This window comes from Barbus barbus (assembly GCF_936440315.1).
Source record: "Barbus barbus genome assembly, chromosome: 15".
NCBI lineage: Eukaryota > Metazoa > Chordata > Actinopteri > Cypriniformes > Cyprinidae > Barbus > Barbus barbus.
This window is the reverse complement of record NC_136743.1, coordinates 8,285,233-8,304,271: the sequence shown is the minus strand read 5'-3', so window position 1 is coordinate 8,304,271 and position 19,039 is coordinate 8,285,233. Positions and strand designations below refer to the sequence as shown.

Here is a 19,039-nt window from a genome sequence, read left to right as displayed (position 1 = left end):
ACATTGGAAATATATCAGTCTGTGTGTAATGAATGAATCTAATATACAAGTTTCACTTTTTGAATGGTATTACTGAAATAAATCAACTTTTTCATGATATTCTAATTTTATGACCAGCACCTGTATATTTAAATAGTATTTTTGGCTTAATATTCACATACAGTAGTCCATATCGCTTTTTGATTTAAGTGTACTGACCTACATTTGATGTATCCATCCAAAATTTGGCAAATTCCGTGACAGTCTACATTATACAGTAAATTACGATTTTATGACTGGATTCTATGATTGCGTCTGCGTTTTCCGCATTGCTGATATCATACGGCCCTACTTTCTTCTGTAGAAAAGATATATATTTTTTTAAATATAGGGAAAGTTAATGGGATCCAGCTTTGTTTTGGGCCCCACTGACTTACATTATATGGGCAAAAACAGTTGAAATAATCTTCAAAATATTCTCTTTTTTTGTGTTCTGCAGAAGTCAACATCCACAATGCAACCACCTACATCAGGAGACCTACATCAGGCTTTAGCGATCCAGAAGCATGACCCTCAAAATTAATCATGGCTTCTGTTTTTCCTACACTTCATTCAGGTCTTGGTGCTCACTTTCACCTTCCATCCCTTCTGCTTGTGTGGAAATGACCAGGGCGACTCTCATTAAGGCCATAATCTCAGTGTATTTAAGAAACGTTCTCCTTAGTAATAGGTGAGTAGAAGGACCTGAACTGACCGTGAAAAGTGCGAGGAAAGAATTAGCCTATTATAACAATTATATATGGATGATTACACAGGAAAATGTAGTGCGAAAAAAAGGAAATCTAAGAGGATAGAGAGGATAAGTTTGTTCACTGCAGCTGAAAGTGGATTACCAAAGCAGGTCTGAAGGTTAAGAACACATTATCAGTCAATTTCTCCTCGTCGGCTTGCCAAACGGCACGATAAACATCTGACCAACTTGTGGTGCTTTTGAGAATTGCAGCAGAAAGTCAGGGAAACAATGCCGCAACGCAGCAGAGATGCCGCCAAGCCAACAGGGAGGAAAAACACCCTGGGGTAACAGAGCAATGGACGGAAATGACTGCTCACAAACAAACTGAAATTAATGATGGGTAATTAATAATTTTGCACATGGTTGGTGCACACATACTGGCCAACAGATTCTGAGACTGTATATGGGGAAAACAATATAATATATGAGGAAAAACAAACAATTCAGTATAGTTAAAATCAACTATACATCACTACACTTATGCAGAAATGTCCATTTTCTTATTAAAGTGAATATTAGGTGTGTTTTGAGATATTTCCTGACACAAACAGCGAAATTAAATGGATTATAAGATTCTCATTTAAATGTGGAGCAAGAAAAATCGAGAACAATGTTACTGTGGCAGTACAGCGCAGACTCACAACATCCTGACCCATTCAAATGAAACAAGTGGATTTAAATTAGATTGTATTGCACTGCAGAAAAGAACAAGCTTGATAGGTAACATGCTTTTGTAAGTGATGCTATATCACCACATTAGAAATAAATTGTGTATTGCAATGCCTGACACACTGCACAAAATATGTGTATTATACAGTATATTATGTAAAATGTTCAATATATACAGTATTTTTATTTATATATATATATATATATATATATATATATATATATATATATATATATATATATATATATATATATGTATTATTTTTTAACTTAACTAAAAAAAAAGAATAGATAAATATATGTTTATTTATAATTCATATTTATATTACTTGTTTATAAAAATGGCAACTTGGTGAATGATGATTTAAATGTGTTTTCTAACAAACACATGTACTAAAGTCATACTAAAGAGACTAAAGCATGTGTGTGTGTGTGTGTGTGTGTTTATGTGGTTTATGAGGACACAAATTTGTATAATGACATGGGTATGACAGAGGTATTACAATATGAAGGTGGTTTATGAAGACACTGCCTATGTCCTCGTAATTCAAAAGGCTTAAAAAAAAACATACTAAATGGTGTTTTTTTTTTTAAATCTAAAAATGCACAAAGTCTCCTGTGAGGGCTAAGTTTAGGTGTAGGGTTGGTGTAGGGCAATAGCACACACAGTTTGTTCAGTATAAAAACCATTACGCCTATGGAGAGTCCCCATAAACCACAAAAACCAACATGTGTGTGTGTGTGTGTGTGTGTGTGTAAGCAGAGTCTTACCTCGGAAAGGAAGGTCTGTGCTGATTTCTGGGCCCCAACATGCAGCAAGTACTCGTAAACGTATAAAGCCAATCTAGAAGAGAACCAGAGAGGAACATGCATTATATTCAGGGCATAAGAAAGGAAATCCTAGATTCCTCTGCAATAAGCAAAAATAATAACTCCAAGATGACAAGAAGAAATGTTAACATAAACAATAAACCTTTTCATTCAATAATAAAAATTAACAAAATAGTAAAAAAAAATCACTAGTTTATACTGTGTGCTATGTCTTTTTGTTTATTTGAATATTGCATCATTATCCTTGAAACACACCAACATCAAACTTCATGAAAATCAACTGCAAGTCACGCTCCTTCTGCAGATCGCTATTTAAGTTGCTGCCAATGTAGAGAGTGTCAAAATCAGTCACTTATAAGATTAGAATGTTGCCTTAGAAGGTAGCTGCTTATGTAGAGAGCTAGCGAGGTTTTAGAACAGAGATACAGACTTTCGTTCCCAGTTGTTTGCCGTCACTCTAGTGTGGATGTTGTTCAAAAGTTTCAGAAAGAAAATCAGTGGCTACAGACAACTCACTAAAGATTGTTGATTACACATGAACACACAAAACACCCATCAATGGCAGCGACCACATGTCCGATCTCCACAGCCTGTTTGCTCCATGAAAAGAACAGAAAGATCAGCCAAAGCATGCATAGCTGGAGTTGTCATGGCATTCTGACGGCACCATCGAGGTTCTTGTGTTTTTGTCATTTTCTGTATCCATTATGTATGTTGTTTAGCCGCTTGGACTAGCAATTACCCAGCTCCCAGTGTACCGTGGGGCTGAAACTGTACCATTCCTATGCTCCTATCCTTTCCTTTCCTCTTCCATCAGCCATGAGAGAAAATAGCCCTGCAAAGCTCTCCTGGCAAAATTACATTCAGAGACAGGCACAATTTGGTAGAAACATGGTTTTTGCCAGGCTGCTGTCTATTTGGGGCAAGAACATTTATTTCCACCAGGGGTAAGGCAATAATAGCATACACAAGAGTGGTTCTTTCATGACGACGTGTGTTGACATTCAAATCTGATGCCTTAAAGAGATTAGTTTGGTCATTTTATGTCAAATTAAACACAGATTACACAAGAAAGATGACTTAAAGTAAAAGTTCCTAACCCATTTACTCATCCTCATGTTCCAATGATATTTTAGAAAATTTGGTTGGAATGGTGCTTTTTGTTCATACAATGAAATTCAACATGGTTAAGTGTTGTTTTGGACCTCAGTGACTTTCAGTGTACGAATAAAAACAGCTGAATCATTCTTCAAAATATCTTTTACGTTCCACAGTAGAAAAAAAGTTGACAGATTATCGGCCTGGGCGATTATTGGTGCTGATATAGGCTAAAGCATTTTTATTGTTATCGTATTGGTCATTTTCAAAACCAATTTGCCAATAAAATAATTTACAAGCATTTAAGGAACGATCTTGTCAGAGCCCTTGTTATTCTTATTATTGACATCAATTTTAATTTTTACACAAGACATATCGGTTCAAAATATTGGTTATCGTCTACTTGATCTGTAATAGTAATCGGTATCAGCATCAGCCCTGAAAAATGCATATTGGTCGAACCCTATTACAGATTTGAGGACGAGTAACATGACAATTTTTCGACCTTTTCCACTTTTAAAAATAGATGCACTAAAACGGAGAACAGAAAATGTTGTGAGCCAGATTCGAACTAGTGTTACCACATGAGCACTACAACTCAGTGTTCTGGAGCAAAACCATGTGCTAACCAATAACCACCATTTAAATATCATGTAAAATCCATTGACAATCTTGAAATATGTATAATGCAGGGTTATTACTGTTAACTACAACTATTAAAAAAATTTGAACTGAAATAAAATAAAATAAAAAAAATAAATATTAGATGGAAAAATATATTTTTTTAAATTCAATTTTGCAGAATTTTGTGGAAAAAAAGTTTGTAGCACTATAATTACTAACTGGAAACTATTAAAGATTAAAACTAATTTAAAACTGAAAATAAATAAATAAACCTAAGCAGTAATTAAAAAGGGACAAAAGCACATAAGGAAATAACTAAAAATGAAAACTGAAAGTACAAAAGTAAAAGCAAATATATAAAAAAATATTATTAATAAATATTAAATATAAATATTTAAAAAATATTAATAAAAACTAAACTATAACAGTATATAAATAAAGCTAAGATAACACTGTTCTGATGGAAGCTTCTCTCCAACACACATACAGTGGGCAGAACCGTGTATTTGTGTGGGAGCAGGAAGCTTTCCCAGGCATCAGCGAGGAGGTGAATGAGTCAGTGGAAGGAGGCGCCCAGGGTGGCAGGCTCATAAATAGCAGAGGAGAGCTCCCTCTGATCAGCCAGTCAATGACTGTGATAAAGTTGGATATGAAAGACAGGGAGGAGATCCAGTGCTCCATCACTGCACAAACACTGACGCGTTGGCGCGGGAGAGTGACCAGAATGACAATGCCTCCCACCGAGAGACAGTGGTGGAGAGGGAGTCAACGACGGCCATAAAACTGTGGATGAGAGGTTCAAACAAAGTCCATCTAAAGGTACTATTACCACAAAGGATCTACGGAATAAGCAAGTCAGCAATATCGACAGTGGGGGAAAAAAAATAATTGATCCCCTGTTGATTTTGTACATTTGCCCACTGACAAAGAAATTATGTCTATAATTATAATGGTAGGTTTATTTCATTAAGTTTACTTCATTAAGGTTTTGAGGCTGACGTTTGGCAACTCAAACCTTCAGCTCCCTCCACAAATTTTCTATGGGATTAAGGTCTGGAGACTGGCTAGGCCACTCCAGGACCTTAATGTGCTTCTTCTTGAGCCACTCCTTTGTTGCCTTGGCTGTGTGTTTTGGGTCATTGTCATGCTGGAATACCCATCCAGAAATAATTTTCTTTCTTTTTTTTCTTCTTTTTTTTTTTTTATTATGTTTATTGGGTTTTTCAAGTTAAACACAACATACAAGATACAGAATAATCTAAATATATAATTCCCATATAGACTACCCTATAACATACCCCAGACCTCCATCCCATAGTGCCACAAGTAAACCATAAATAAAATCAAACAAGAAAACAGAGATAATTAGATGGTATCTAGTCATTCTGTCCTGTTATGCCCAAATAAGAAAGGAAACTACCCCAGAAGATGAAATAATTTTCAATGCCCTGGCCCTGACGGTACATGGCCCCGTACATCGTCTCTTTGATGCGGTGCAGTTGTCCTGTCCCCATAGCAGAAAAACACCCCCAAAGCATAATGTTTCCACCTGTCTGACGGTGGGGATGGTGTTCTTGGGGTCATAGGCAGCAAACACCTCCTCCAAACACGGAGAGTTGAGTTGATGCCAAAGAGCTCGATTTTGGTCTCATCTGACCACAACACTTTCACCCAGTTCTCCTCTGCATCATTCAGATGTTCATTGGCAAACTTCAGACGGGCCTGTACATGTGATTTCTTGAGCAGGGGAACCTTGCGGGCGCTGCAGGATTTCAGTCCTTCACGGTGCAGTGTGTTACCAATTGTTTTCTTGGTGACTATGGTCCCAGCTGCCTTGAGATCATTGACAAGATCCTCTTGTGTAGTTCCACACCGTTCTCATGATCATTGAAACTCCACAAGGGGAGATCTTGCATGGAGCCCCAGTCCGAGGGAGATTGACAGTTATTTTGTGTTTCATCCATTTGAGAATAATCGCACCAACTGTTGTCACCTTCTCACCGTAGACCATTGGTAGCCCATTCTTGTAGCCCATTCCAGCCTTGTGTAGGTCTACAATCTTGTCCCTGACATCCTTGGACAGCTCTTTGGTCTTGGCCATGGTGGAGAGTTTGGAATCTGATTGATTGATTGCTTCTGTGGACAGGTTGTATTTTAGACAGGTAACAAACTGAGATTAGGAGCACTCCTTTTAAGAGAGTGCTCCTTATCTCAGCTCCTTACCTGTATAAAAGACACCTGGAAGCCAGAAATCTTGCTGATTGATAGGGGATCAAATACTTATTGCGCTCATTAAAATGCAAATCAATTTAGAACTTATTTTAAAATGCATTTCTCTGGATTTGTTTTGTTGCTATTCTGTCTTTCACTGTTCAAATAAACCTACCATTAAAATTATAGACTGATCATTTCTTTGTTCAAATGTACAAAATAAGCAGGGGATCAAATTATTTTTTTCCCCACTGTAGCAACTTGTAAGGTTTTAAACTTAAGCTGCATTTAGGTCTGCAGTTAGCCATGACAAACAGAAGCAGAAGTGGGTGTTATGGCAAAAAAGGCACAATTCTTTTTTATATTGGTTTTTAAAGGGATAGTTCACCCAAAAATTAAAAATCTCTCATCGTTCACTCAACCTTTCAATGTTTAGATGTAAATAACCACAAAGCTACCATATCTCTTCACAAGACTTGCATTAAACTGATCGATTCATATGGATTCACTTTATGACACCTTTATAATCTTTTTAGCTCCTCCATGTTTTGGTTACCTGGACTTTAAATGGAGGGCCAGAAACCTTGCCGGTTTCATTAAAACTCTCTCAATTTGTGTTTTGAGGATTAATAGTTTTGTAATGACATGAGGGTGAGTAAACAATGACAGAAGTTTAATTTTTGGGTGAACTATCCCTTTAAGACTGAGTCTAACTAAATTCCCTTAAAAATATATATACCCTACAAGGTAACAAAAGAATGACAGAACATGTACAGAATAACAGGTCAGAAAGTCTAGGTTTTATTGCAGAAACTAGAGGGAGAAATTATTAAACTGCTTCAAAGAATAAAATTGGCCTAATTTGTTAGTTTTCGGAATTGTGGCAAAATGATTAATTTAGGAAAAGCCATTTCAGCGAATATCACTATACATTTCAAAGCCTTGCGTTTGAACGGCACCCATGACACTCATTCCAGCTCTGTTAAAGAGCTTAGTCAGGAAAAATGCCATATTTAATTTTACATGAATGAAAACGAGGCTGTTAGGGTGTAGTCCGTTCAGATGTACAGTCCATTCAATAGTCACATCTTTTTTCCCCTAGAAATTTTCTGAAAAATGCATTTGCAATATAAACAAAGTACACAACAGCATGAGTAATTGAACATACAGTACATCTGTCCCTCACAGCCATTTTTATATCAACACATTAATTCATATAAACAAACACTAAAGTCCATCGCTCCTATACACTCTGTAAGAATAAACAAAAACATTCTACCATGGAATTTTGTCTGTAGAAGCGCACATAATAAACATATAATACAAGAGACTTGTCATTTGGGGCAAAACACTGAAATTATTTTGTGTTCCAAAGAAGTAAATACCACAGTTTCATGTCTCTGACTGACTAACTCATGACCACTTTAGTCAAGACAACTGTTCCACTTTGCAATTCGCTTGTCACTATTCTCACTACCTGTCTCACCATAACGCCAATGGAGCTCGACCTATGGGCTTGAAGAAAACATCTAGCAGCTGCCATCTGCTTAAATATGAGGGAAGCGTGAGACGATCTGGATCAAACTGTGGGTTCCCAGGAGTGGGCTGATAAAAATTTCATGGCAGGGAGACCCATGTGATCCAGGTGGAGGGGGGTACTGTGCGCTTTGGTACAGGGTACCGGCACCTGGCCCTGATGCATTATTGAACACCGTTCATTCAATTGCGCCTTCAAGGAGCACCTTGTGTAGAGTTGTCAGGAACATTGAGTGCAAGAGCCAAGAACAGTTTGGAAGCCCAAACACTTAAAGACATCACAGAGGGATGGGAACAGGGAACTACAGCTGATGGGACGAGACCCTGAGGTGCAGGCAAGAAGAAGCGTCTGGCCTGGCTGCGAGAGCAGACACTACAAGCAATGCAGAGATACGGCCAAAATAAATTCGATCAAGTTCATTAGACAAGTTAATCACAGCAATTTCAGCTGGATAACAACAAGTACAGAACTAACAACAACCTCAACACATAAGCATGTAAATATTGGGATAACTGAGACCAAAGAAGTATTTGAACATTATAATAGATTTTTAATAGACCCTTAAAGGGATAATTCACCTAAAAAATGAAAATTCTGTCGTTAATTACTCACCCTCATGACCCTTAAGGCCTTTGTTCGTGTTCAGAACACAAATTAAGATATTTTTGATTAAATCCAAGAGCTCTCTGGCCCTGCATAGACTGCAACGCAACTACCATGTTAAAGTCCAAGAACGCAGACAGAAGAAACAAGCGTAGCACTCTTTAGAACACGTGCTGAAAACTGACACGTAAGAGAAGAAACTGTTGAATAAAGTTTTCTTTGCACAAAATATATTCTCATAGTTTCATAAAATTAAAGTTGAACTGTTAATGTCACACTGACTATTTTAAAGATGTCCTTACCTTTCTGGGCCTTGAACGTGGTAGTTGCACTGGTCTCTATGCAGGGTCTGAAAGCTCCTGGATTTCATCAAAAATATCTTAATTTATGTTCTGAAAATTAGTTTGGAACGACACGAGGGCGAGTAATTAAAGATAGAATTTAAATTTTTATGTGAACTATCACTCAGGGGAGAATGTCTTAATTTGGGGATGAATAAATGACAGAAGTTTCACTGTTGCCATTACGTCACATAATCAACCAGGTGAAAATATTAATTATAAACATTAAGTCATTTAGAAAAACAAAGCCTACCTTTGCTCATTTAGCCACATAATTTGACATATTCATGTTTGTAGTACAAAAAAGTGTGCGAAATTAGGCTACATGCTGAATGGAAAACGCACAAGCATTAGTAAAAGTGATACGTGCCCTATCAGGTACTGCTAAGAAAAACAATAGGCTACATTCTATTTTATTTTTAAACACATCATTCAAATCCATCTGTCTTTATATGCCAGGCTCTCTCATATTCAAATGACTGAGAGCAGGTGTTAATGTATGCAAACCTGATCAGTAAAATCTAAATGGTGCGCTCTCTCCAGAGGAGCACAGGACATATAAAGAGCTATATTATGGAGATGGGGAGGGGGTGGTGGAGACCGTGTCGCTGGCTGGGGCCTCAGGAGCCTGCGGCATGCAGTCTTAAAGCTCAGCCTCCCTGTTCAAAAGCCCCGAAAAGAGGTCTGCTGGAGGGAATGCCCATGGGAACGACCCACGAGTCTCTCAGCCCCTTCCCCCTCAGTTTTTTCCAGATCTACCGTGTCCCTGTGGGAGAAAGTCCTGCCAATAAGAGGCGTTCAGAAGAGCTAAGTCCAGTGATGTAGGAGTAGTTCATAGGTGGATTTGTTTTGAGGTGAATGAGGTAAAAAGAGCTGATGTTACGGTACTGCTGGAACATAAGGTCTTACTGCAAAATAGCCTCACCATGACTCCTTGTAACACTGTGGGGAGTCTCATGCGCACAGGGAACATTAAACACAGGTCAGATTGCTTGGCCTACAATATAACGCCAGGTGCGAAACACTATTGTCATAGCTATTTTCCCCTTACTCTCAAAGAAAGGAAAAGGGCCATTAAAAGAATAGTTCCAACCAAAATGTAAAGTTTATCTCAAATAAAATACGCCGCAGGCTGGATGTGGCAGTGGTTTCATGTCTTGTCATCTGACATCATGATGTGAGAACTGTGGTATATATAAGATGCATAATTTCATGAATTATTTGATTTGAAAAATTACTCACAAAAAGTTATCATTTGGCTTCAGAAACTGTTATAATTGCAAATAAAAACTAGGCAAGGCAAGTTTATTTATACAGCACATTTCATACACAATGGTAATTCAAAGTGCTTTACATAAAAGGAAGTAAAATAATCATAAAAATAATCACGACAATAAAACAAGGAATTTAAATACTTTTAAAATTATTTAAAATAGACTTAAAATTAATTTAAAACAGTTAAAAATAGAAAATTATTATACATAAAATACAGTGCAGTCAGTTCGGATGTGGCACAGTGCTCATTCAATAAATGCACAGCTAAACATGAGTTTTGAGTCTGGATTTAAATGTGGCTAATGTTTTAGCACATCTGATCTCTTCTGGAAGCTGATTCCAACTGCATTATAGCTAAAAGTGGACTCCCCTTGTTTTGTGTGAACCCTTGGTATTTCTAACTGACTCGATCCTAAAGATCTGAGTGGTCTGTTAGGTTTATATTCAGTGTGTATATCTACAATGTATTTGGGTCCTAGGCCATTGAGTGATTTTTAACGAGTAAAAGTACTTTAAAATCAGCCCTTAATATAACTGGAAGCTAGTGGAAGGACCTGAGGACTGGTGTGATATGCTCAGATTATCTGGTTCTATTTATAATCCTGGCAGCAGCATTCTGGATGAGCTGCAGCCGTCTAATGATCTTCTTGGGAAGGCCGGTGAGGAGATCATTACAAAAGTCCACCCTTCTTGTGATAAAGACGTGAACAAGTTTCTCCAAGTCTTGACTGGAAACAAAACACCTAATTCTTGCGATGCTTTTGAGATGATAGTATGATGATTTAATTACTGCTTTGACATGACTACTGAAACTAAGGTCTGTCTCCAGAATCACACCAAGATTCTTGACTTAGTTGTTTGACCCCTATGGTCAAGGTATGCATTCACCTTTAGAACTTCATCTTTGTTTCCAAATGCAATGACTTCAGTTTTCTCCTTGTTTAACTGAAGGAAGTTCTGGCACATCCAACAGTTAACTTCATCAATGCATTGGCAGAGGGAGTCAATGGGGCTGTAGTCATTTGGAGATAAGGCTAGGTCAATCTGGGTGTCATATGGATAGGTGTGATAGACAATTTGGTTCTTTATCATTACTTGACTAAGTGGGAGCTAAACAAGGGCGGTGCAAGAATTGAGCCTTGTGGGACTCCACATGTCATGGACGTCCACTTAGATTTATGGTCTCCTATACTCACATAATAACCTCTTCCTTCTAAGTATGACCTGAACCATTTGAGTACCATCCCAGAAAGCCCAACCCTGTTTTCCAGTCTCTCTAGAAGTATGTTATGATCAACAGTGTCAAACGCAGCACTGAGCTCTAGTAGTACCAGCACTGATATTTTGACAGAATCTGAGTTTAAGTAGCTGTTCAGCTGATTAAAACCAACTTTTCAATAACCTTTCCTATAAAAGGATTAAAATAAATTAAACTAAATTAACTACATGAAAAACTTTTCCGTTAACTAAACATAAAAATAAAATTAGTTTTAGTTTTTGATAAATTGTTTACTAGCTTTCAAAAATAAATCTTACTGAGATTATTTTTTTTTTTCAGCAAGGAGTCCAAGGATACATTAAATTGATAAAATATAAATTAGTGACAGTAAAGTCTTTTATAAATGTGATATAAAAGATATAAAAGATTTATATAAAAAAAAAAAAAAAAAAGTATCATGGTTTCCACAAAAGAATTAAGTAGCACAACTTGATAACATTGATAATAATCTATCGGAAGGATAAATAACATTTTAAAATGTTAAAATAAAGTAAAGTAAAGTTATTTAAAATTGCAATAACGTTTCACAATATTAATATTTTTACTGTATTTTTGATCAACCATATGTTGATCTTGAAGACTTTTTTCAAAAACATTAAAACAATCTTACCAACCACAAACTTTCACATGTTTTGAAAAAAAAAAAAAAAAAAAATTTAGTTGAAAATGTTTTTAAATATATTAAAAAATAATCATCCTGGACTAGACATATGCACTACTTTTATGGTGCATTTACAACCTTTATTAAGCTTGACAGAGTAGTCACTGTGCCACTGACTATATGAAAAACAGGAATTGGAAATTATTCCAAATGTCTCCCTGTGTGCTCCACGTAAATATTAACAGCATAACGGTTTAAAATGACATGAGGGTAAATAAGTACGCTTTCGATGATTTAGAAGAGTTCACTCAGGGATGTGACATTTTTCATTACACGTGAACCAAGGTGAAGACAAATCAGATGACAGTTTATGACAGCTCCAAAGGAAAATCTCTAAAATGTATCACCAGAGATAAACGGGTCCCCCTGTTCCGCTCTCATCACAACAGAGCCCACACGGAGTCCTCACATCAAAGAAATCTGCCAAATGTATGCCTTGAGCGCACACCTGACATCTCGCCCGAGGCTCTCTGATAAAAACCATCTTTAAACATGAATGAATCACATAACCGTCCTACAAAGGCACCGTTAGGAAATCATGTTTCCAACTCTCCTATCAATTAATCACCCAGCAAAGAAGCACGAGACGAGGGAAAAGGGTGAAAATGACAAGTTCCTAAAAAGTTCTGTGACAAAAATCAAAGCGCCGCATCCTCGCATCAGCGCTGCCAAACTGAGAATCCATCTGCTCCTTTGGCTAGAGACAGTGTGCTTCCAATGGATCCGTTTTTCATAAATTGGATTGTAAAGTGATTTAATGCTCTGCCACAAGTTGTAATTTAAAGTTTATACCAGGTGTAGAAACTCCTCACAACTGAGAATACAAACTGAACATAAATGTGAGCTCAGCTAGAATTACGTTCACTAAGGTGCATCATTCATTCAAGCCATTTCTGGGCACGCAAAAGGCCTTGAACATTCAGTATAATACAAACATGAATGACCAGTATAAAACTGTGGATGAGATTTCAGTTCATTATCTTAAACTAAGCATCTTGTGCTGTCCATTTAAGCTCCTTAAAATGTGTTGTCTAACTCTGATCCTCAACATTTTGAGTGGTCACTATCAGCACAACCTGAATTCAGATGTTTCAACAGAACGACTGAAGCTGATCACAGGTGCAGTCTATCAAACCCAAGCAACTATTAAAAAAAGTATACAGATTATGAGAACAACTGTCTTAAACTAGCCATATGGACACTTATCAGCCACTGCTGAATAAGAAAATTTTAGACAACCTTACAAACCACTAAAGGTTTTATTGACACAAAGATATGTTGTAATTTGGGATTAGATATACTCAAGATACACATTTCATTTAAAGGATTTCTACATTTTTTTTTTTTTTGACTCGTGACTTTTCCAGTTATTCATAATCACCACATAAGGCTTTAAAAATATATATAATAGATATTTCAGTAATAAATTTCCATTTACAGGTAATAAGCTTTGGAATGAATAATGTAAACAATTAACGTATTAGCTAAACTTATTTTACTCCACAAAGACCAATATCTGGTTGCTTAAACGTGGCAGAGTTTCAACATTCCTATTGAAATCTCTATGGCTTCATGTGGAAATCATACTTTTAAAGTCACCTGATATTTCCAGGTTTTCAGTGCTTATGGGAACCTTGTTTAAACTACACTGCCCACATACTATGCTAAAGCATCATAACTTGCATGTCTTGCAACTCCTCCTGGTTTTGCACAAACCCTGGCTTATGTATTTATAACAACAAACCTAAAAAAGTCACAAACACAAAAGGTAAGAAACTGAGAATTTATAACAACAGTAATGAGCAAGTTTGAACCAAGTAAAATTTTCTACTGTTACAAACACACTCATCAAATCAAAAAAATAAAAAATTCATTACATTAGTTTGTACAGCTGCTCTAACATGATTCAAAGAGGAGATCTCGAGACTTCTGTGTGTCTCATGCAAAAGAAGCATCTGAGCATCTACATGATGCATTGATCCAAGCCTTCCACAAACTCTCCATCTACATCTGCACGGAACAATCCTTCATGTAACATCTAACTTACTACACGAATGCACGATAAAGTTGCTCCAAAGCAAGCACAAGTAGCATGCATAAGTAAAAACACATCAAAACAGCTAGAACACTGCACAATCACACCGCACAGAATCTGCTAAGAAACTACTTAGTAAAGTGTTAGGGTCGCCGATAGCCGTCTCGTGCAATGCAGCGCAGGCATCAGAGAACGTGCAGGTTTTTGCTCTATATGTTGACAATGCACACATTCACTTACTTCTCTCTGGCTTGATTATCGGATGGAACGACAGCTCCTTTCCCTTTGGCGTACATGGTGGACTCTGTTTGAAGACTTTTAACCTACTCAACACCTGTCAAAGGAAGCGGCCAGGAAAACGGTCTATCTCCATAGCTACCCGCTTAGTGTTTTCCTCCCTTTTCGTACATCTCCAGCATTGGCCACAAATCAGGCACAGTTTCTGCTGGGGGAACTTGAAACAGTCTACTGGTGATATTTTTTTTTCAATCGCTGTTCCAGGATTATGCTCTTCCTCCCCCTGCTGTGGAGAAAAGGGGGGCTCCTTAAAGGGGAAGGCACTCTCTATTCGTTGGATTGTTGTACTGTCTAGACCTGTGTAAATCAAGTAACAAACTTAACTGAAAATTACTGTAACTGGATATTAATATTTAGATTCTCAGTAGAATGATTTTTTTTTTTTTAAATCTTTCAGCAATAAATATATTTGTTTATCAAAAGTAGAGGCCAGACCAAGGCTACAGACTAGAGTACCATCTCGTGTTGGGCTTGAAACTAATGTGCGATTTGTTTTTTCAATTATATTTATTTGTAATGTTTGAAGAAGCATGGTTATGACCATTTTTTCCTTTATTTTTATTTTATTTTATTTATAATTTCTTGTTGTTTCTCTGAAATTAAATTTTACTAACCACAAAATATCAGTCTCTATTTTAGCTTAATTTTTTAGAAAAAAAATCACATTTAAAGTTTTATTTTTAATTTTTGTGGTACTGAATTATGTCTAATTAAAATTTTTCTAAAAATAAATACAAAATTCCTGCACCCCAAAACTCTCTGCAGCTGTCTTGAAGTAGCAAATCGTATTTCTTGGCTGTGATATAACTAAAGCCTATCGGCTCTTTAAATAAAAAGGGAACACAAACCCTTTAAAGTCTGCCTAAAATAAATATCTAGTTTGTAAATGCATTTTATAGGTCTTACTGTGTTTTTTAAACTCATATTGTCAAAATGTTATAACTTGATGTTCTGCTGAAAACGACACTTCTCTCTGATGACACATGCCAGACTTCTCCAATCATTTAGCTTGAATCCCACATTCACAATTGACTGCCGTGTCTCATTTCAAAGGCTGCGCCCTCCTGAGGTCACATTTGTCGGCCGTATGTGTCATTGAGGCTGCATCATTTCTTGAAAGTGTTTCTTTAATTGTTAGCTAATCTCACATTCATTTTTGAGTACATTGCCTACATTTCAAAATCCAATTAACAATCAATGGATTGAAGTCCCCAGCCTACAGTTACACTCAGATGTATGTCACACAATATGGACACCCAAACTTCCTATTTCAATAGGAAATACATTAACATAGGAAAAAATGCGCTGGATATTTAAACACTCAGGAAATAATAACTTTTATTTAGATTGTTAAACATTACTAGACAGAGCTCATTCCCAGGCTTTACGCCACCATTTGATTCAATACAATTTTAATCATTTTTTCTTTTCTAATTTTACCCATTTAAATATGAGTCAAAATATTATGCTGATTCAATGTCAGGATAAAAAATTCTAAAAAAATTAGTTAAATTAATGAAGCATAAGCTTCATATTCATATTATTTCACTAGCAAAATTTTATGAATTCAAATCAGCCATTTTATCCTCCACACACATTTATTTTTATTTATAGATTTATTCCAAGTGCTATACATTTATTCAGAACAGAGCAGTCTTGAAAAAGTGATGTTTGTTTTGAAATGCATTGATTTACAGCATGTATGATTACATTATGATACTAGGTCAACAAGGACACCAGTGGAGGCCTGTGTAGGACAGCTAACCACATCGTCTCCATTACACAAGTGGTGTTTACCCAGAATGTTCCTCCACACTCTCCGGCCTCCTCCTGTGGTTCATGAGGCATGGCTGAGTCATGTTTATGGCAATAGCTCCGGCAACATCTTGTAAATACCAATACATGTAAGCCAGGCAACATGTTGGATAATGTACAACTTACCTGTTACAAATGAGTCACTCGCTTCAACTGAACATAAGTAGAGTCGCGACTGATTGCTAAGTGTCTCTTTAAGAATTAAGAGCGGGATGGCAAAGCCGAGGTGATGTTTTCATGCTGTTTTTTATTGTGGGAAAGGCAGAGCCACTGCACAGCTGACTACATGTTTGTTAGGGTTTGCCTCTTCCAAAGAGCGGAAAAAAAATTCATGTTGATGACTATATTCCACAGGCGTCTCCCAATGAGAGAGAGCGAGAGAGAGAAAGAGGGCAAGGGAGAGAGATGGCGGGTGAAAGAAAGAGAAAGGAAAAGATATAAAGAGAGAGAGGTGGAGGGTAAGGTGAAGATAGAGAGAACGCAAAAGATGGAGGGCGAGGGAGAAGGAGAGAGCGACTTGGTGAGACACTCTGAGAATAGCAAATACCTGCGTTCTCCACCTCTGCAGCACTGCCACAACAACCAGCCCCAAAACATCCAACATTTCAAAATTCAAGCAAAATGTTATCTTCATCTATCCTTGAATGTTTTAGATTAAACAAGCTTGAATGAGTATATGAGGATGAATATTTCAGCCTAAAATAGCATGTAAAATTAAATTATGTTCTTAATCATGTAATGTAATGAGCAGTATAAACAGACACACCCAGTTAAATGGCAATCAGGGGTGCAGTTGCATTTTTGACGCAACATTCACTGTTGACCACTGAGAAACTGCCTCTGCTTATGAATTGCCTGGGGAGTAAAGGCAGATCGTGCAGAAGTGTCTGTGGAAAAAAGCTGCGCTGTGGTGAATGGCATCATTGCATGGAAATGCACCAAACCTCAGAAGCTCAGTCTTTCAGCATGTTAAACCGTGGCAAAGTCACTAGGAATGAGAGTTAAAAATGCCTGATAGTACTCTGTGTTGCTCAGTCTATCTTATTCCCTAGCATTCCTTGTATGTACCAAGGGGTTTGTATTTGGCTGGTTAGCATGGATAGGTAAGCCCCTGCTGGTAGATGCTGGAACCATTCTGCTTGGAAAATGTCTTTATCCATTGATAGCCTTTCAGAAGAAGCCATGAAACCTATTCTGACTAAATGTTTATATGTTATTTATGCTCATCAAGTCACTTATGCTCATGCATTTATTTGATTAAAAACACTGTAAAAACAGGAATATTGTGAAATATTATTACAATGGAAAATAACCATGTTTTAGTTTAATATATTTTAAAATAAAATGTATTCCTTTGATGGCAGAGCTGAATTTTCAGCATCATTACTCCAGGCTTCAGTGTCACATGATCCTTCAGAAATCATTCTAATATACTGATTTGCTGCTCAAGTAGCAACTCTTATTATCAGTGTTGAAAACAGTTGTGTGGATTAATATTTAAAAAGATGAATGGTTCTCTAATGAACAGAAAGTTAATTTAACAGCATTTATTTCACTGAAATCTTTGTAACATTATGACTGTCTTAACTGTCACTTTTGATCAATTTAATGCCTATGTGCTGAATAAAAGTATTAATTCTTAAAAAATAAAATAAATCAATACTGTCCCCAAACTTTTAAACGATACTGTACAAGTCATCACAGGTCATGATAGTTACAAATGAAAGGCTTGGGACTGTGCATTCTTATGGCACCTTTCGCCAATCAAAAGCTCCAGAGTAATTAGTCACATGGCATTTATGGTTCGGATGACTGGCTTAGTAATGAGTCCAGAACTAAATGCCCAGCAAAGATTGTGATGCACCAGTGAGCAACTGCCATTGCGATTAATAGGAATGCTAATGGATAGCTTTCTCCAGGTGTTATTATAAGCCTTCATAGGGATTTGTTCATACTCATAAGTAAAGAAGATAATATCACACAAACACGCAGACCTGAGTTCTGTCTCATCACCCAATCCACACAATTCTCCCTCTAGCACAGACGTTGTCTCTCAATTAAAGTGAAAAATGACTCAATATGAACCTAATGATCAATGTTAACACCATTTTTGGGAATACGTCATTTGCTTATGAGTCTGCTGTAATGCACTGTTGCAGTCAATAAACAGGAACATGATTTCCCCCTTTCCCGTGTAAACAGCCCTGCCACAAGATACATTGAAGTAAAGTGGGCAGACTACACACTTCACAATGTAATCAGCAACTGAATCCTGTAAGTGTTCACTGAACTAAATGCTACAACTCCAGAGATGCATATGAGCTCATGTAAATATTATTTTGGTCAGTCTAACTGTCTTCCTGATGTGTAAAATAAGTGATGACTCTTACATAAATGCTACAGTTTCCATTCCAGTTATCATTATGAACATTCCTTCCTAAATCTCCACAACATATGATAACGATTAAACTAGAATGGTATGGCTTGAAGGACATAGCATGTGTTACAAGTCCAAGAGACAATGATATGTGTGAAAAATGATCTGAGATAATGAGTTGCATGTATGACAATTAATAATATCCCTAACCCTAACTGGCGGTGTGAATGGAACTTAAAGGCATCTTCAAATAGTTGAAAATAACAACCAAAAGTTTGTATGCAAATACAAGTATGCCGCTCTAATCTGCAAAATAAGCACTGAAAAATTGCTAGTAAATTTCACAAACAATTACAAAGTGTCGGCATGTAACACATTAAATTAAACATGAAATTTTGAAGCAGAAAGACTGAAATAGTATTTTCTCATAAACATACTCCAATAATGTGTTTTATTTACAACTAAAAATCATTTTTTAGAGTAAGGCATAAAGATATTAGGATATTATAAACATTAACATCATTATTTCTGTAAAGCTGTTCTGAAAAAAAAGTGTATTGTAAAAAAAGCTATACCAATAAAAGAAGACAAATCACAATGAATTGTGCAAATGA

General features: G+C 36.6%; 1 protein-coding gene across 2 annotated transcripts in view; it reads right to left on the bottom strand.

The window, feature by feature from the left end:
- Positions 1-14,403, bottom strand: part of LOC306881804 (single-stranded DNA-binding protein 2-like) — an 83,334-nt gene extending 68,931 nt beyond the window's left edge. The window contains exons 1-2 of one of the 2 annotated variants that reach the window (XM_079436084.1): positions 14,177-14,403; positions 2,213-2,285 (exon numbers count right to left, since the gene is read on the bottom strand). In XM_079436084.1, coding sequence (XP_079292210.1) covers positions 2,213-2,285; positions 14,177-14,232 — 129 coding nt within the window. In that variant the 5' untranslated portion in view covers positions 14,233-14,403. The remainder of the gene's footprint in view (positions 1-2,212; positions 2,286-14,176) is intronic. The other variant, XM_079436085.1, reaches the window with a different exon arrangement.
- Between the last annotated feature and the right edge of the window lie 4,636 nt (positions 14,404-19,039).